Source organism: Mobula hypostoma, chromosome 15 (genome assembly GCF_963921235.1).
Source record: "Mobula hypostoma chromosome 15, sMobHyp1.1, whole genome shotgun sequence".
Classification (NCBI taxonomy): Eukaryota; Metazoa; Chordata; class Chondrichthyes; order Myliobatiformes; family Myliobatidae; genus Mobula; species Mobula hypostoma.
Window position 1 is genome coordinate 38,679,627 of NC_086111.1, and position 20,655 is coordinate 38,700,281.

General features: G+C 38.4%; 1 protein-coding gene across 11 annotated transcripts in view; it reads left to right on the forward strand.

Annotated features, from left to right (window-relative positions):
- The window catches only part of foxp1b (forkhead box P1b), a 570,970-nt gene that overhangs the window by 243,343 nt on the left and 306,972 nt on the right, over positions 1 to 20,655 (forward strand). For 9 of the 11 annotated variants that reach the window (XM_063067913.1, XM_063067910.1, XM_063067911.1 and 6 more), the window contains one exon: positions 11,654 to 11,835. In XM_063067913.1, the coding sequence (XP_062923983.1) occupies positions 11,665 to 11,835 (171 nt within the window). In that variant the 5' untranslated portion in view covers positions 11,654 to 11,664. Of the gene's footprint in view, positions 1 to 8,781; positions 8,919 to 9,157; positions 9,183 to 11,653; positions 11,836 to 20,655 lie in introns of those variants that run through there. The other 2 variants (XM_063067916.1, XM_063067918.1) reach the window with 2 other exon arrangements.

A 20,655-nucleotide genomic window follows, 5' to 3' on the forward strand; every position in this document is an offset into this window, starting at 1 on the left:
AGATCTTAGTCCATAAAATCAGGATCAGTCAGTGTGAGTAGGTTTAAAAACTAACAGCAAATACTGCGGGAGTGGTTTATAAAATATCTAATGTATGTCAGGAAATTAGAGGATCATGTAGAAAGAATAATGTAATAATGCTGTCTTTCATCTTCATGAAGAGTGAGTAAACCAAGGTGGCAGAAGTGGTTTGGAATACGTTCATAGAATACATTCAGGGCTCTTTTGTAGAACTATTTATTATAAAAACAATTTGGGAACAGATAATCCTAGTTCTAGTGGATTGTGTTAATTAGTAATCTTACACTAAGGAAGCCTTTGGGAAGAATGATAATGAAATGATACAATTTCATATCAAAACTGAGGGTCTGCTTTAGTCTGAAGCCAGTGTCTTATTTAAATACATTTGAGGTGTTATGAGTGGCAAATTGGCTAATGTTGAAAAATTAGATTAACAATAGTGATTTTTAGATAAGGCAAGCATTTTTAAAAAATTCTAATACTTATTGAATAAACATTTCCCTAAGTAAGAAAAACTCTACTGGAGAGGTAGTCTTTTCATAGCTGAAGAGAGAAGAGTTGTGGTAGATTAAAAGAAGAGTAATGCAATATTGTCAGAAAAAACCCAAGGATTAACTTAATATAAAAATTCAGCAAAGCTTTGACATAGGGTAAGAAATTAGAACCTCGAAGTAAATTGGCAAGAAATATATATACAGACCTTTCAAGTGTGTAACTTGGAAGAAGTAAATAAGAGCAATTAAAGAAAAATACTGGAACCTTGGATACAGGGAGAGGAGGAATTTCAATGAAGAGCAATGAAATTGAAGAAATGATATTTTGTCTTCACAGTTGGATGCCATATTATTGAAAGTCCTCTCCAGTTTAAGAATACCAGAATTATATACATCCTGTGCATAAGAACAAGTTTTTAGGAGACTGAAGGGATGGATTTGCTGATTCCTTGTGGGGCTCTATGCATATTCTGTTGCCTGGGAAACCCGGTTTTCAGTCACATTTCTGACTTGGAAACTGTTCAGATTATGAGTAGTTTACAGGAATGGAATCTTGTTCAACTTTGGGATAACCTGTGTACTGTAGAAAGTAAAGAGTAGATCAGGGTACATACTGATCTCTTATTCCTTGATGCTCAGGCAAGAGATCAGTGCTTGAGATGTGGTCAGCCATTTGGAGATGGGAAAAGAGTTTATTTTTCCACTCAATGAATGTGAATCTTTGATGTTCTCTTTTGCTTTTCAGTTGCTATGCATTGTCATGATGAGATTGAAAAGTTTTTGAGCATTGTTGAATTGAAAGGATGAGGAGAGGAAGTGAGCCACAATCTCATTGAATGGTGGAGAAGGCTATAGAGCTGCTTTTGCTTCCATTTGCTATTTCACTTGGATTGCAACTTCATTTAATTTTGGTGCTCCAGTCTTCCATAGGGTCACAGAGTAGACAAATGAGCTAAATTCCAGACATGTGTAAGGAGTAACTGCACTTGATGTTAAGGTAAAATTTGACCAAGTCTGAAGACTAGGAGTCCTGGTAAAATTGAGGTAAATGGAAATGATAACAGAGAGAAATACTGCACTGATTGGAGTCATAGCTTACATAAGGAAAAGTGGTTGTGATATCATGTAGCTCCAAGCATTGTTGCTGAGGGAAGTATATTAAGCCCAACCTTTAAGTTGCTTCATTAATTTCATCAAAAGATTAGAAATGGAGATATTCACTGATAGAAACATAGAAAACCTACAGCACAATACAGGCCCTTTGTCCCACAATGCTGTGCCGAACGTGTACGTACTTTAGAAATTAACAAGGGTTACCCATAGCCTTCTATTTTTCTAAGCTCCATATACTTATCCAGGAGTCTCTTAAAAGACCCTATCGTATCCGCCTCCACAACTGTCGCCGGCAGCCCATTCCATGCACTCACCGTTCTCTGTGTTTTTTGGGGGGAAAAAAAACAAACTCCTCTGTACCTACTTCTAAGCACCTTGAAACTGTGCCCTCTCATGTTAGCCAATTCAGCCCTGGGGAAAAAGCCTCCGACTATCCATACGATCAATGCCTCTAATCATCATACACACCTCTATCAGGTCACCTCTCATCCTCTGCCGCTCCAAGGAGAAAAGGCTGAGTTTTCTCAACCTATTCTCACAAGGCATGTCCCCCAATCCAGTTGTAAATCTCCTCTGCAACCGTGACCGGAACTGAGCTCAGTACTCCAAGTGGGAGCAACCTGGCCCAAAACATTGACTGTACTTCTTCCTAGCCTGGCCTGCTGCGTTCACCAGCAAATTTTTTTTGTGTGTGTTTCTTGAATTTCCAGCATCTGCAGATCTCCTCATGTCTGTACTCCAAGTGAGGTTTGACCAGGGTCCTATATAGCTGTAACATTACCTCTCAGCTCTTGAACTCAGTCCCATGGTTGATGAAGGCCAATGCATCATATGCCTTCTTAACCACAGAGTCAACCTGGGCAGTAGCTTTGAGTGTCCTAGGGACTCGGACCCCAAGATCCCTCTGATCTTCCACACTTCCAAGAGTCTTACCATTAATATTATAGTCTGCCATCGTATTTGACCTACCAAAATGAACCACCTCACACTTATTTTGGTTGAACTCCATCTGCCATTTCTCAGCCCAGTTTTGCATCCTATCGGTGTCCCACTGTAACTTCTGACAACCTCCATACTATCCACAACACCCCCAACCTTTGTGTCATCAGCAAATTTACTAACCCATCCCTCCACTTCAAGGGGTCCCAGAACAGATGCCTGAGGCACACCACTGGTCACCGACCTCCATGCAGAATATGACCTGTCTACAACTATTCTTTGCCTTCTGTTGGCAAGCCAATTCTGGATCCACATAGCAATGTCCCCTTGGATCCCATGCCTCTTTACTTTCTCAATAAGCCATGCATGGGTATCTTATCAAATGCCTTGCTGAAATTCATATACACCACATCTACTGCTCACCTTCATCAACATGTTTAGTCACATCCTCAAAAAATTCAATCAGGCTCGTAAGGCACGTTCTGCCTTTGACAAGGCCATGCTGACTATTCCTAATTACATTATGCCTCTCCAAATGTTCCTAAGTCCTGCCTCTCAAGATCTTTTCCATCAACTTACCAACCACTGAAGTAGAACTCACTGGTCTATAATTTTCTGGGCTATCTCTACTCCCTTTCTTGAATAAGGGAACACATCTGCAACGCTCCAATCCTCCGGAACCTCTTCCGTCTCCATTGATCATTGCCAGAGGCTCAGGAATCTCCTCCCTCAGCTCCCACAGTAGCCTGGGGTACATCTTGTCTGGTCCCAGAAACTTATCCAACTTGATGCTTTCCAAAAGCTCCAGCAGATCCTCTTTCTTAATATCTATATGCTCAAGCTTTTCAATCTGCTGTAAATCATCCGTACAATCACAAAGATCCATTTCCATGGCGAATACTGAAGCAAAGTATTCATTAAGTACCTCTGCTATCTCCTCCAGTTTTATACACACTTTTCCACTGTCACACTTGATTGGTCCTATTCTCTCACTACTTATTTTCTTGCTGTTTACATACTTGTTGAATATCCTGCTTGCCAAGGCCTTCTCATGGCCCCTCTGGCTCTCCGAATTTCATTCTTAAGCTCCTTCCTGCTTGTAATCTAATAGATCTCTATCATTACCTCATTTTTTGAACCTTTTGGAAGCTTTTCTTCTTGACTAGATTTTCAATAGCCTTTGTAAACCACTGTTCCTGTACCCTGCCATCCTTTCCCTGTCTCATTGGAACATACCTATGTAGAACACCATGCGAATATCTCCTGAACATTTGCCATATTTCTGCCATACATCTCCCTGAGAACGTCTGTTCCCAATTTTTGCTTCCAAGTTCCTGTCTGATAGCTTCATATTTCCCCTTACTCCAATAAAACGCTTTCCTAACTTGTCTGTTCCTCTCCAGTGCTATGGTAAAGGAGATAGAATTGTGACCACTATCTCCAAAATGCACTCCCACTGAGAGACCTGACACCTGACCAGATTCATTTCCCAATACCAGATCAAGTACAGCCTCTCCTCTTGTAAGGTCATCTATATACTGTGTAAGGAAACCTTCCTGAACACACCTAACAAACTCCATCCCATCTAAACCCCTTGCTCTAGGGAGATGCCAGTCAATATTTGGGAAATTATAATCTCCCACCACAACAACTCTGTCATTGTTACACCTTTCCAGAATCTGTCTCCCTATCTGCTCCTCAGTGTCCCTGTTACTATTGGGTGGTCTATAATTTAAAAAAAACACCCAGTAGAGTTATTGACCCTTTCCTGTTTCTGACTTCCACCCACAGAGACTCAGTAGACAATCCCTCCATGACTTGCTCCTTTTCTGCAGCCGTGACATAATCTCTGATCAGCAGTGCCACTTCTTTTGCGTCCCACCCTGTCCTTTCTGAAACATCTGAAGCCTGGCACTCGAAGTAACCATTCCTGCCTCTGAGCCATCCAAGTCTCTGTAATGGCCACCACATCATAGCTCCAAGTACTGATCCACACCCTAAGTTCATCCGCTTTGTTCATGATGCTTATGTTAAAATAGACACATCTCAAACCATGATGATTTTGGAATGTTGAAAGACACTTGCTGTTTCTCTGAAAACAAACCAGCACCCATGGCATGCAACAAGACCCAGACAATATTCTGGTGGGGGCTGATGTGGTAAGTAATAGTTATGAATGCAAGTGTCAATAAATGAATGCATTCAGCAAGAAAGTCCAACCATCTATCCATGATATGCAGCCAGATTACTATGATCAGGACTTTCATGATCAGGAATAGAGGGTCTCTGCCAAGCAGAAACTTTTGTTTGGATCAGCCATTTAAGTAATTTGCTAAAGCAGCAGGTTAAAATTGGATACTGAGCAGTAAGTTATTCATGTCCTGGAAAACCAAAGCATCTGTTTTAGCAATCTTTAGTTATGCCATTGATGAAAAGAATCATTATTTGTTACAATGCCATAGGATCTTTCCTGTCCACCTGAGAGCAAAGATCAGATCTCAGTTTACTTTTGATTGAAAGATTTCAACTTTGATACTGTGGTATTTTCTCCAGAAATATCAGCCTATATTCTGGGAGTAGAATTGGAACCCGAGGGTCCTAATGCTGAGGCAAGTGTTGTACTGACTTTGCCTTTGCTAGCCCACTGAGTTGGGTTCATTCGGCCTTTCTTTGTTGGTAGGAAAAGTGTTTGATTACTTTTATAGTGGATCAAGATGTTGAACATCATTATAAAGCTGTTATTTTTGTGACTGATATGAGGGCATATGGGATGGCCTTTGGACCTGGAGCTGCACTTGTGAAGCTGTTCAGGAAGCCATGATAACTGATGTCTACTTTGATTATGTGATTTTAAATTATCAGTTACTACCAAAGTTAATATGTTTTGCTTAATGCTGGTGGCACTTTGAGTGAAAGAAAACAACGATTTCATGTTGTTCGATTAAAACAAGTTTGAATTCATTTTAATTGTTGAAAGAACTTGCTAGTTATCTAAAATACAGTAATGAAATGTTCAGGGTTCTTGTTTAAAGGCTTTATGTTCCTTGATCTCTTGGTCATTCTCATCAAGTCAGTTCTGCTTCTTATTAGAATCTCTTCATGGGTGTTATTATGGGAAACTAGAGGAGTCTATTTTCTGTAGCTCCTGTCATCTGGTCTGCAGGTTGTCTGTGAACTACTGTCTCAAAGGTACCTTTTGTGTGTTTTGTCTTTGGATTTGTGGTATTGCTTCTGTTGCTGCCAGAATTTGGGGACGAAGATGATAAACATGCATCCGTGATGTAAGTATCCTTGAAGCCTACTGCCTGAAGGATGACGTATTCTAATGAATACCAATATCTTGACCTGGGTGTTGGTTAATGTAAGTTTTTACTCTGAGTATTTTGTTCGGAGGAGGACCCCAGTGGAGTTGGCCTCTTCTAATCCCTCATTGTTGAGCACATCTTTTCCATCCCAGCTTTGAAGTTACCCAGGTGGATCAGTGTGCTGTGACCATGTAGGATATAGTCAAGGTTATTGTAGAAGTTCTCTTTGGCCTCATCAGTTACTCCTAAAGTTAGGACATATGCAAAGATGCTTACATAAACACAATGTACATATGTGCTGAAGAAGTAGGGAAATATCAAAGGCTGTATTACACAGTGAGTTCAATCTTCTTGCTTCAGAATAAGGGGCTGCTCATTTAAATGGCAACGGAGGAATTTCTGTTAAAGGATTATAAATCTTTGGAATTACTAGTAGCAAAGAGCTGTGGTGGCTTACCGCATTTATTAAAATATAGGATGGACTGGTTTCTGGGCTACATGAGTATTAAAGGCTGTGGGGATCAAAGACAATTTAGATTTGAGTCTGATAATCAGACCAGCTATTACATCCGAAATCTAAAGCAATGCCTGAGCAAGGACCTGGACTTGCTGCAGTTAGCCTATCACTATCAAGTCCATGGCTGTTGGAATCGTATTGGCTCTCCACTCTGCTCTAGAGCTCTCGGACAACAGCCATACATACCTCAGGTAGCTGCTTATCAATTACAGCTCTGTATTCAAAGCCATCATCCCTTCACTACTAATCAACAAGCTTCAAAACCCGGGCCCCAATATCTCCCTATGCAACTGGATCCTTAACTTCTTCATAGTGAGGCCATAGGCAGTGTGGATTGACATTAACACCTCTTCCTCGCTAATAATCAACATGGAGGCACATCGAGTATGTGTGTTCAGCCCACTATGCTACTCTACATTCATGACTGTGTGGCAATGCACAGCTCAAATGCCATTTGTAAACTCACTGATCGCACCACTGTTGTTGGCAGAATCTCAGATGGCAATGAGAAGGCATACGAGAGTGAGATAGATCGTCTGGTTGAGTGGTGATGCAATAACAACATCAGCAAGAATAAGGGATTGATTGTACACTCACTGGTCCTCACTGATGGGTCAGTGGTGGAAAGGGTGAGCATCTTCAAGTTTCTGGGCACCAACATCTCAAGAGTTTCTATCCTGGGCCTAACACATTGATGCAATCACAAAGAAGGCACAACAGCATTAGGAGCTTGAGGAGATTTGGTATGCTATCAAAGACTAGCACATTCCTGCAGCTGCATGGTGGAGAGAATTCTGACTGGGTGCATCACTACCTGGTATGAAGACTGCAATGTGGGGGATCAAAAGAGGCTGCAGAGGGGTGTAGACTCGGTCAGCTCCATCACAGGCACAGCCCACCCCACCATTGCAGACATCTTTAATGCACCCCACCATTGAAGATATCTTTAAAAGATAGTGCCTCAAGAAGGCATCATTCATCATTAAGGACGTCACCACCCAGGATGTGTGCTTTTTACTCATTACTACAGGAGATTGTACAGGAGCCCAAAGACCCACGTTCAACATTTTAGGAACAGTTTCTTCCCCTCCACCATCAGATTTTCTGAATGGTTCATGAACACTTCTTCACTATTCCTCTTTTGCACTACTTAATTATTATTTTAAACCACAATTTTCATGATGTACATCAGTAATAATAAACCTGATTTTTTTTGATTCAGACTTAAGTTGCTGCAGTTCATATTTGCATGTAAATCTAAACATCCACACTGCAACATTGAGAATATTTTGGATGGAGGGCCATTCAAAAATTAAACAATGACCTGAGCAAGCTCATTGCAGAATTGGTTTCATTTGCAGACTGTGCTCAAGTTATGTAAATAAATTGGTTTTGCAACTTAAATTAGGAACAGGCTAGAACAACTTTTTGATGAGATAAATGCTTCATGGAAATAATGTAAATTTCTCCATGTTTATCGACAAACCAATTGCAACTATTATTTGTAATGCTGAGCCTGAAAATGTTATCTTGTGGAACACCAGTAAATTGCATCCATTTTCCTCAAACCCACCCTCCTGTGGCACTTCGAAATTGCTCAAGTGTTGTAACACTTTGATCTACATGTGCTCAGAAAGACCATTTTCCCACATGTTGACATTTGATGAAATTATTCAGTTTTGCCCGGAGCACATTGCTTCTCTGTGAGTGTGTTTGTTTGAAACCGGTTTAAATACACACTTAAATCATTTTCCTGTGTCAGACAACTAAAAAAATACTATATTAAATAGAATAATTTCTGCTGTGATCCTTCATCTTTTGTCATTGTGCCATTTGTAATAGGACAGCAGAAAGTACATTTGAACTGGAACAAAGGGATTTGATTTTAGCTGAAAAGCCAACTGAACAAAATAGGGCAGGTTTTGTGTGGTTAACAAATGATGGATGTGGCTAACCTGCTGATACAAAACAATTGCTGTTTGTGAGTAAACAGAGCTTTGTATAAACAAGTTGTGCTGCTTTCTCACTGGGGCTGATATCATGATTGGGGCTGCAGCTGCTTTACCTAATATACAAAATTCACCACTTGTATAAATGTCAGTGGATGAAAGAAGACTAACTAGTTGTTTGTCTTAAGTTTTTTCCACTGTTTACTCAAGCCACAATGCATTGCCACGACCTTGATTCTCTAAGTACTGGGCCCCTTTCTCCACCTCAATCTGTTTACATTGTCTTGGCTGAGTGTCACCTACAAAATCTGTTGATTATTTCACCTGGTTAATGTTAAATTGGTCTTGCAAGATGATGTGTTTGTTCATGAGCACAAATGCAGGCACCTTGTTTACAGTAGCTATGGCAGCAATCAGTTATTAAACAAATATACCCCTGTTTACGGGTGTGAGCAACAGTTTATTCAGTATGGTTGGACAAAACTTAATGCTGTGTTTTGATAAAGAAGAAGGGAACTTGTCCATGGAATGCAGCTCAAGCAGACTTGGGTTTGCTTTTCTTATCGGAGACTTCAATGAAGTGGGTAGCAGATTAGCAAACTGTTTCATTCTCCACCAGGTTTCCTTAGAGTGGAATGGTGTCTATACAGTTGTTTGCTTTCTCTTCCTTCCCCCTACGCCTCCATTATTATCTGACAAAAGGCAGAGCTGTACAGAATAACACGGGCATTCTGTGTGCATCAGAGATGGACAGAAAGTTCTTTGCCCAACAAGTGCTGTCTTAACAGGCCTCTTCTGTTAGAGTGGTGCAGTGTTGTGCTGCAGGCTTGGGAGGTGGTTGCAGGTGACTATGCATAGTTTGTTCCTCGCGGTGTTTGGTAAACAAGTTCAAAACCTTCACAAGGATTGCCTGTGTTATTGCTTTGAATATTGTTGTTGTTCTAGAATATTTGTTGTGAATTTAAACCTGACAAAACCTGTTAATATTGACAACAGAATGCTGGGACTACTCAAAGACAAGGGAAAAGAATACAGGCACAGTGACCTTGACAAATCATGTGTGTTTGTGCGGTAGGGCCTTTTTCCCCTCTTAATTAATGCACTTTAGCTCTGGATGACTATTCAAAGAAAATCACATATTTTTATCTTCAATAATGCTGAAACTCACATTATGCATTGGAAATGATAAAACATTTATCATTTTTACCAACAGGTAATATACATAATTTATGCTGTTTTAGTGCTACCCTTTTTTGATATTCATGATGGATAACACTTAAGATTTCTTCTCGATATTGGAGAATGGTATTACACTACAGTAAAATTAATGAGAAGATAGATTTATGAGTTTCATTTGTTTGTCGATTCAAAAATTAATTGAGTGTTAATTTTAGCTGTTCCTCATCAGAATAGGTACTTAGCATTTGAGCATTATACTGCATTCATTGTGGGCTACCTTTGGTTTATTGTGGGTCAGTAATTTTGCATACATTGAAATAGCCTTTAGGCTCATTCTCTTGATTACTTTTTAGCTGCTGTGTATTAGAAAATTTACTCCTTCCCTTTTATAATTGTGAAAATTCATTATGGAGTGACAGTGCATGCATGATATCAGCAGAATGGTATGTTGTATTTTTAAACTGCATTATAGGCACATTCTGTTTGGATAATTTTGTTTCTAGTTTACGGGTTTGCTAATATTCTTTACTATTTTGCATTTTCTGTCATACAGCATTTGAAATTGTTTTAATTTAGAACCTTTGAGTTGTCTTTTATTAGTGCCATTGTGGTTCCAGTGACTGAGCTTCCCACAGGAGTAAGCATGTGATATTATAAATCTGTATTTAGTTCAATTTTCACTTCCTTTGATGATTAGGCAGAGTGTTTTAAGGGCATTTTTTCTGCTTCATATAAATAATTGATCAGTTAAGTTAATTCATTTCAGCCTCACTTGGTCAACCATCATTAACTATCCTAGAATAAAGCCTCTTCTTGTTAGCTGAGCAACTTTCCTTAAAATGGTTAATTCATCAAAGTACGGAGTTACAGTTGGGCTTAGATCATAGAAGTATATCTGTATCAAGGTGTGAAGTGAATTAAGTGCCTGCCAGCTGCCCAAGTTAAAGAGGCAGCACTTCTTGCATCAGACTTTTGAGATTTTATTTCCTAACTATCTGGAAATGTAAACTTGTATTTTCTCGAACAAGTTTTTTACACATTATCTTCGTAAAGTATTCTGAATGGTTTATTTTGAATGTCAATGCACCGATCCAACAAAACTTAGTTGTACTATATTTTAACTTGATATTGAGCAACAAGGAAGCGCATTTAGTAAGCATCTTTCTTTTTGTAAATATCACTACTTCGTTAATCCAGTCACATGGATATTTTTATTTACTTTTCTTAGCTTCATATTAATTGTCACAAAGAGATTAACATTTCATTATGGTGTTGTCCAAGAAACATGCAATTAATTCAGCTAATCAGCATGTTTAACAGTTCGTCCAGCATAACGACACAGATCTCTGTTTACAGATCACAGATAATATGGACCAATACTGGTCTGATTTATTTTCTACCTAGTTTCACTTTATCCCTTTGTCTCTTGAAGGTGTTGTCTTCCTGCTGGAGTGCAGTTCCACAGGCACCAGCTGATTTCTGTGCTTTGCCTACGTGGTGAATCTATAAGATTCACTTCTGACTCTGTATTCGCCCTGACAAAAAATCTTAACGATAATACAATTGTGTGGCAAATTTTGAATATGGCCATTAATGCTTGAAAACTAATTAGACTGATCCAAAATGCTGTTTCAAGGCAGATTATCAATCACTACAATTTTGTTTTCTCAGTCTCCACAATTCGTACCACAAAAATTCAACACTGGTATGAAATTAGTTGCTGTATTTTTGTTCCTAGCAGTACTAAAGGCAAATGAACTTAAGTATTCTTTTGGCCTTTTGTTGGATTTTAATTGTGTCGCACAGTGCTGATACAAACTAAGGCCCAATTAAATCCTTCACTATATTCAAAGGCATTTTGTTTTACAGACACTTTATTTTAAACACCACCAGTGAAGCTAATTACCAGAAAAGTAGTTATATTTAGTGAATAGAAAATAATAATGTGTGCTATATATATGTATACTAAAACATGATGCAATTTGTGTTGGAAATTAAGTAAATGCAAAGCATATGTATGGCATTTCAAAATAAATAGACCTTTTGATGCTGCACATTTACCATTCTGACAACTCAGAAAGTAAGGATAAAATCTGAAATTACTTTTATTAACTATTATTTTGAATTATTTTTCAGGTTTTTAAGTCATGATGCAAGAATCTGGAACTGAGGCAGCAAGCAACATTTCAGCCAATCAGAACGGAGCTAGCAGTGGTAACCACTATCCAGACAGTAGCACAAGGGAGGGGAGATCAAACGGTGATATATCCTCGATTGAAGTGACCGCTGCTGAATTAGTTCATCTTCAGCAACAGCAGGTATACATTGTGCCATGGGTTTTCCATTTGATGCAAATTCCAGTTTTTACCTTGGTCTACATGTACAGGTCGCTGCTTGAAGTAAATGTGCCATTACTTAGAGAACTGCAGTCATGCTGAATTCATTATTGCTGTAGTCACACAAAACCATGGATAAAATTTCAATAACTGCAGGCCACAGTTGAGTAAACAGTTGCACTGAAACTTAATTCCTGTTGACTTTTCCTCATTCTTTGCCAGGGGCAGATTCTGATGTGCTGTGCAAAAACAACAGAGTATATCTTCGATTAATGTGTAACATAAAAACAAAATCAGAACTGTTCAAAAAGGTTTTGAAGCACTTGCTTTGTAGTTTTAAATGATTTCTGCTTTTTAAAATGAGAAGAACTTAAAAAATGTGACTGTGGGTGAATTGATAAATTGTGTTTCATCAGTTCATTTTGTACTGTTCACTCTTTTGTTAAGGTCAAAATATTGAGATACTTTCTCCTTTTAAAAACATCTTTTATTTAGTTAATTATATTGATTAGTTGATATCAGTCATAATAATCACATTTCATGTAACTGCAGTAATGGCACTTGGGGATTTTTCCAAAAATAAGGGCTTGAATTCCAAGGAAGCAAGCCTTTCTTTCCTCAGGAGAAGCATTGAGTTTACATTAAAACATGAGGAAAAGGTGGTAAAATCGTAAACAGTAGATCTGCTTCAAACCAACTCTAGAAAATAATAGGTAAAAACAAAGTTCAAATTTGTCAATTCTGTCAGAAAGTTTCTTACTCAAAGAGCAGTCTATGCATGGAAGGAGCATCCTTGTACTGCACAGGGGGAGAAACATCTGAGAGTCACTAAATGTCATTTTGGAAAACAGTAATGCCTTTCCACATGATTGAGCTAACCTGGTTCAAATGGTAGTCCTCTGTATCTAAATTGTGTGAATGCTGTGATCACAGTGGCTGTGTATTTTGAGAGGACTATTTTGAATGTCAGAAGCAGCATGCTGTTCTATGGTTTAAGCACGCAAAATGATAAATTCAGCATTAGTTTGGGAGGGGCTTATTACTTCCCTAGCACTTTACTACAAAATTTAAACTTGGGGTAGAGGCATCTTGTTCTTGAGTTATTTGGATTTGTGTATCAAATTGTATCCTTTTGCTCTGTTTAGGGAAAAGAAATGAATTTATGTCATGTACACTCTACCCGAAAGCACAGATTTGATTTGTAATTGGAAATGTTTTGGTAGATGTCTTGGATTTCAGTAATAATAGTGTAAATGGTAATTAGGGTTGGCTTGTTCAGAATAATTAGATCAGCATGTAATCCAAAAGGATTTTAAACTGACGATGTCGATAAAACGTTTGGAGGACAGGTGAATGCTACCATTTTAACTTTGTAAAAAGGCCAAAGGTCCAGTAAAGTTTTAGAACTTAATAGTTTGCTGCGATATTGTTACCTACAAATTCATGCATGTCTTTTGAATACAAACTTAAAATTGCCATAAGTTATCTGGAACTTTCCTTACAGCTGACCTTTTGAGATGAAGGTAATTGAGAAAGGTTTGCACTGCTGACTATTGAGTTATAGATGAAATGCAAGGAAGAGTCATTGGTTAAGGATTGTGAAAGTTCTCAAATTCTTGCAAGTTAAAGTTGATCAATACTTCTAAGCTGAATTTACCTGATTTATGTTGTAAGTATTAAAGTAAGCAATCACATTCTTCAAAAAATTAAGAAGAACAAAGACTGAAACTTGTTGCACAAAGCCACCCCCCCCCCCCAGGTTAGTCTGCATAATTTCACAAGACACTTACCACAAGAGGGCCACAGTGAAGGACTTCATTCTGTTCCAAAAAACGGAAGGCCATGACAAGGTAGATACTGTCACTAAGTTCTTTCCTATAAATCCCACAAGCCAATCACATAAGGCAAAATTGTGGACATGTCTCTACTGGACTACCTGACTGCATAAAAGGTATGGTTTAGATCTTGTTCTTTTAATTCAGATTGGTTCTGAGGATGGCTGTGAATAGGTTCTGCAGTGCTTGCATATTGCATCTTACTCATATCAGTGTTCTAGGAAAAATAAACACAGGTATTTTGCAACTGCTAGCATTTATTGATAAATGGAGCTGAGCAGACAGAATTTAAATGTTGGTAAAGTGCATTTACAGGCTGCCTGATGGATCTGAAGTGTACTTGAGCTGGCGCAGTGATTTATTAATAAAAGGTTAAAGGGTGACTGTTTTTCTCAATATAATGCAGGTATTGTGCATGCCAGTTTTCACTGGTGTTTATTTATTAGGCAGAAGAGAACAAGCGCATATGAGCTGCTTTCGAATTTATGCTGCTAAACACCAGAGGATTTTGTGAGTCAGGACAACTTTTGAGTCAATAATCTGAAGCAAATGCACTGCCCTAATAGTTTTAAAATCCTTTCTAGTCAATGTGCTAGCTGGCATTATTTCAGATCAAACACACCACATTCCTGGACAAATGGGTAAATAGGTTTATTTGGTGGCTGAGCAGTGGTTGCACAGAGTTTTCAGTTTTATTTTGAAAGTTCAATCATGCATGTCATCAGTGGTTGAGACCTGAGGAAAAATACAAATTTGCTGAACCACTTATGTGAAACCAATTACATAGAGTTCATATGGAAGTTTTGTAAACTTGCTAGCTCATTATTTTACTCTTTTAGAATGAACTTTTAAAAGCCAGCACTTAAAGGCAAGAACTTAGAAATGATAAATAATATTCAAAGGTACAGACAAGTAATATTTGACTGGACTTGCTATATTCATGGAAGCACTGTTCAATGGAATTCAGTTACCAACACCATGCATGCACTAAGAATTACTTTCTTGCAGGAGAATTGTATTGGGCATTTATACAAACCCAATGTCAATCTCCTGTTCCCAATTCAGGTCAGATTTGAGGTCAAGAGGTGGGAGATTTTGCTTCAAAATATGATCAGAGTAAACAGCTGAGCACTATTATTTAACCACACTGCTGGATTTGGCTGCAAATTAAAAACAAATGTGAATTTAAAGCTCAAGTATAAACAGTTCCTTGGATTTAAAACAGCTGTGAATATTGAATTAATTCAAATTTACCCCAAAGTGTAAATGAGAACCCGCTAATTTACACATTCTCCTTCGCAATCTGATTGCTTTCATCTGATTGGGTAGTACACAGTCCTTGTAAGGATCTTGTTTAAATCTTTGTATTATTAATAGAGACAAATTGATAACAGAAACAGAATCTCAAAAGGCCATCGCTGTTTTCTAGTTGCATGAATATTCATTTTTGAAGGCTCACGCTTTATTCAGTTGGTAAGCTTTTGGAGTTGTAATTCTTGTTATCAGACACTTTCAAATTGTCTCTTTCTGACAAAAGAAGCATGCTAGGTCTTTATTAGGTTTGTTCAGCTGCACTTGTTAATTGCTTGGTTAGCCAGCATTTGATGGAGAGCATGGTTTATATTTTACTTTGTTTAGTCACTGGTCCTAAACATCAATGGATCAATTGTATTGCTTTGAAAGATGGTAAACCTCAGGTTTGATAAGCAAAAACAATGGAGGGCAGTTTGATATTGCACAGTTTAAGTTGGAACAAAGCAACAAAGGTATTCTGAGAATCTCTATCATCTTTGATTAGAAACAAAACAAAGCTATATTTGAATATTCTGTAAAATTCATGTCAGAATCCATTTGAAAATGTATATTAACTTTGACTTGGTATCATGTTTTCTGGGAATTTTTAAACTATCATACTAATACACTGAATTTTTAAACTATCATACTAATACACTTTTGACATTTTCTTTATTCTTTACTGATTGACAACACTTGTCTTTGGGCTGGATAAGACAGATCATCCTGTGAATGCCTCTGTTGTCACTACTTACTCGCAAACGTAAAAATTAAGGCATTAAGTAGGAAAAATGTATGTGTGACCAGTAGGCTATGTCTCCCCCCCCCCCGCAATCTTTTAATTTAGTTAACTTAAAAGTGTGCAAGTGATATTACCAGTTATATGCTGCTGCCAAAGATGAATTCCTCCCCTAAAAAAATCACAGGTATATCCAGATGTGAAATTATTAGAGTTTTGATTTAGAAATGTCCATCATATAAGGAATAAATCCCTGCTCACTAAATTGTACAAACATCTTGAACATATCTGTATGACCACTGGCCTGGATTTTGTTAACAAAAGTTCATTGTTATTAAATGTAAATTGACCACTAATTTGTAGTAATCACATGTTAAATGTCCAAATTGTTGTCAGAGTAGCCCTGCTTGCTCAGAAGATTTACTAAAACTGCACCTACCCATGCAATCCCACATTGAATCATCTCTAATTGCATGAAATTATGGTATTTATATGATAGTAACTAAATTCACCAGATAATGTCAGGGTTTCTCCTTTTCAGTATAAGCAACATTAGTATTAAATGATTTCTCTGGCATTGAAATTTATCTTGTACAAGTGTGAAGTTCCAAATGATTTTATATTGTTCAAGACTCAGAAAAATGCTTTAATCTATGTGTTAATCATCATTTCTTTCCCTTTATTAAAATTTCTGGTGATGATTTTGCATTGAATTAGCCAGTTGAAGTTGAGTTAATTGTCAAATGCACACAAGTACATGTGTGGACAAGTATAATAAAAAAATCTTTTATTGCAGCAGCATCACAGAAGCATCATATGAGCAGGATTCCAAGAAAAAAACTAAATAAAACACAATTTGTATACAATTTTATGCGAAAACACAATTAGAGCAAAATAAACAAAGGCTACTTCAGTGCAAAGGTGTAGCTAAAGTTGCCATTAGGGTTTTGCTGGTTGGTTTAAGAACTGAACGGTTTAAATAGCTGTTCTTGACCCTGATGATGTGGGATTTAAGGATTTTGTACCTCCTGCCTGATGATAGCTGTGCAAGATTGGCATGGTCCGGATGGTGAGGATCATTAATGATAGATGTTGCCGCCTTGAGGCACTGTCTGCTGTAGGTAATACCCACAGTGGGGAGGAATGTGCCTATGATATGTTGGGAAGTCCACTACTATCTGCAGCTTCTTGTGTTCCTGCATGTTCAACTTGCTTTATCACATCTTGATGCAACCAGCCAGGATAGTTTCAGCAGAAGTTTGTTAGAGTGTTGGATGATGAAAAGCTGAATCTCATTAACTTCCTAAGAAAGTAAAAACTCTGGCATATTTTCCATGTGATTGCATCTATGTGCTGTGCTCATCTGATACATTACCCACCCAGGAATTTAAAATTGCTGACTCTATCCATTGTGGGCCCCTACCCTCATGTAAATTGGTGCGCATTTGCCCTTCTCCCTCTTCCTGTAGTTTTGTTGACATTGAGTGAAAGGTTGTTTTTGCAGCCTTACTGAACCAGGTGACTATCTGATTCATCACCACCTGTGATTCATCCAACAAAATAGTTTTTGTCAGCAAATTTGCATTGGAGATTGTGGAGCTGTGCTTAGCTACAGAGGCATGTGTGCATAGAGAAAATGGTGGGGGGCTAAGCACTTAGTCTTGAGGTGCACCTGTGTTGACAGTTAGCAAGGAGGAGATTTTGTTACCAATTCTCCCTGGGTGAGGTCTGCAGATAAAGGAAGTCAAATACCCAGTTGGAGAGAGAGGTGCAGACCCCCAGATGTTGAAGCTTGTTAATGTATTTGGATGGGATGATTGTGCTGAACGCTGAGCTGTGCTCAATAAACAGTACCCTGACATACGAGTTCCTGTTGTTCAGATAGTCCAGAGCAGTGTGAGGAGCCAGAGAAATGGAATCTGCTATTGTCCTCTTGTGGCAGATCCAGGTAATTTCTGAAGTAGGATTCGTGCCGTAACCGTCCTCTCGAAAAACACTTCAGCACGGTTGATGTAAGTGGCACCAGAAGGTAGTCATTGAGACAGGCCAGCACTTTCTACTTTGGCACTGCTGCAGTAGATGCCTTTTTAAAGCAGGTGGGATCCTCAGTTTGAAGAAGCAGGAGGTTGAATACGTCCGTAAATACACCAGCCAGTTGGTCCGAGCAGATCTTTAGTGCTCAGTCAGGTATGTCATCAGGACCAGATGCCTTTCGTGGATTCATCGTCTTGAAATGATGCCTGGATGTACTTTTTATACTTTATTGTCACCAAACAATTGATACTAGAGCATACAATCATCACAGTGATATTTGATTCTGCTTTTCGTGCTCCCTGGAGTACAAATAGATAGTAAATATTAAAAATTTAAATTATAAATCATAAATAGAAAATAGAAAAGGGAAAGTAAGGTAGTGCAAAAAAACCAAGAGGCAGGTCCAGATATTTGGAGGGTATGGCCCAGATCCGGGTCAGGATCTGTTCAGCAGTCTTATTACAGTTGGAAAGAAGCTGTTCCCAAATCTGGCCATATGAGTCTTCAAGCTCCTGAGCCTTCTCCTAGAGGGAAGAGGGACGAAAAGTGTGTTGGCTGGGTTGGTTGTGTCCTTAATTATCCTGGCAGCACTGCTCCGACAGCGTGCGGTGTAAAGTGAGTCCAAGGATGGAAGATTGGTTTGTGTGATGTGCTGGGCTGTGCTCACGATCTTCTGCAGCTTCTTCCGGTCTTGGACAGGACAACTTCCATACCAGGTTGTGATGCACCCCAGAAGAATGCTTTCTTCTTTCCCAGAAACATTCCCAGAAGAATGTTGGCCTCGGAGACTGAGATTGCAAGGTTATCTGGAGATGTCGGCACTTGTGTGGGTGTATTATAGTTCTCCCTATCAAAACGTGCATAAGACAGTGAGCTCAACTGAGAATGATGGGCCATTGCCACTTATGCTACTTGACCTCGCCATATAGGAAGTTGTAGTGTCCAAGCCATGCCACAGTTGTCGAGCATCCATCTGTGATTCCAGTTTAGTTTGAAATTGCCTCTTTGCTTTCACATTACCCTTCCAGAGGTCGTGCCTGGACTACTTGTGTAACTCGGGTTATGAATTCTTCCTGTCTCAGAAAATGCATATTCCCTTAATATTTTTTGACCTATTTGGTTAGAAGATGCACAGTTACTTGTTCTACACATAGAGATAGATCTCATAACTCCTGTGGTGGGTACCATGCTGCAATAACTTTAATTACACCACCATTCAAAAGAACATTCCCACCCCACCCTTCCACCAGAATGTGTGGGTAAGTATGTCTAATTAATGAGCGGTACCTTTTTTGTCAATGAAAACAAAATCCAGCACAAAGACTTTACTGAATCACAGTCATTATTTTAGATAGGGTTAAGCAAACCTATAGACAGCAAACTTAACCAAACTTAATCACGCTTTGAAATCTTATCTACTACCTTTTGCACTATAAACTTTAAAGCATGCTGTATATGAAAGTGATCTTTAATGGCATTATGGATATGAGTATGCCCTTTGTTTGATGAGCTGACAACTGACTCTTTAATGGCAACATTTTTCTTTTGTTAGCCTTTTCCCAGTCTGTCCTTGCACTCTGCCTTTTGTATACCTACAAATATGCACAGTCATGCGTATACACATACATGGTCTCTGTATTATTTGACACAGATATTCACAATTTTTACACTTATTTCCAGTAGTTCTTGCTTAGATACTTTCCTTTAACAGCTACATATAAAATAATTTGTGTTTCTCACAGATTTTCTTGTATCTCTCTTTGATTATAGAGGGCTATGGGTAACCCAAGGTAATTTCTAAAGTAAGTACATGTTCGGCACAGCATTGTGGGCCAAGGGGCTTGCATTGTGTTGTAGGTTTTTCTATGTTTCTATTATTTACATTTCCATTTTTTTGAAAACACAAACAAGGAGAGCTATGTTCATATTATTGCATTTTAATTTACAGTAATAGCTGAACGGCTTTTCCTTTAGGCTGCATGTTACTTATGTGTTACCATACCTTACTTGTTTCTTTTTTTTCTCTACACAGTGAAACAGGGCCTTGGCCTGAAATGTTGCTTATACCTTTGTCTCCTCAGATGCTGCTTGACGCACTGAGTTCTCAAGCAGTTTGGTGGACTTTTTTTGGTCTATATCCAGTTTCTGCAGTCTCGGGTCTCAAATTATATTTTTCTACTTGTCTGCATGTGCTGTTCGTGAAGTAATAAATGAGCAGACCAGCAGAGGGTCCAGATTTAGTTGGGGTGATTCTTTCAGACTATCTATATGACTGGCTCTGTCTTTTCCAAAGACGTTGCCTGACCTGCTGAGAATTTTCTGAGGAGCAGGGGGCAGGTGTGTGTGTGTTTGTTTGTTTGTTTTCTGGCAATGGCACTTTTTTTCACTTTACCATCAGTCATTTGCTCCTGATTTGTACATCAATCACAATGTTTTGTATGCCTTTCTCATCTTGTTGCACTTGAGCAATAGTAACTTTCATACAAGTTGTTTAAATGTTGCAAATATATTAAAAGCACTTCACTGGAGCTTAGCTTTTAAACAAGTAAATGCAAATAGATATCACACTAGAATCAGAGTCGGGTCTATTACCACCGACATGTGTCGTGAAATTTCTTAACTTGGCAGCAACAGTTCAATGCAATACATAATATAGAAGAAGAAAAATAATAATAACAAAATAAGTAAATCAGTTACAGTATATGTATATTAAATGGATTAAAAATCATGCAAAAAACACAAATAATGTATACTAAAAAAAAATGAGGTGGTGTACACGGGTTCAATATCCATTTAGGAATCGGATGGCAGAGGGGAAGAAGCTGTTCCTGTATCACTGAGTGTGCCTTCAGGCTTCTGCTCCTCCTGCCTGATGGTAACAGTGAGAAAAGGGCATATCCT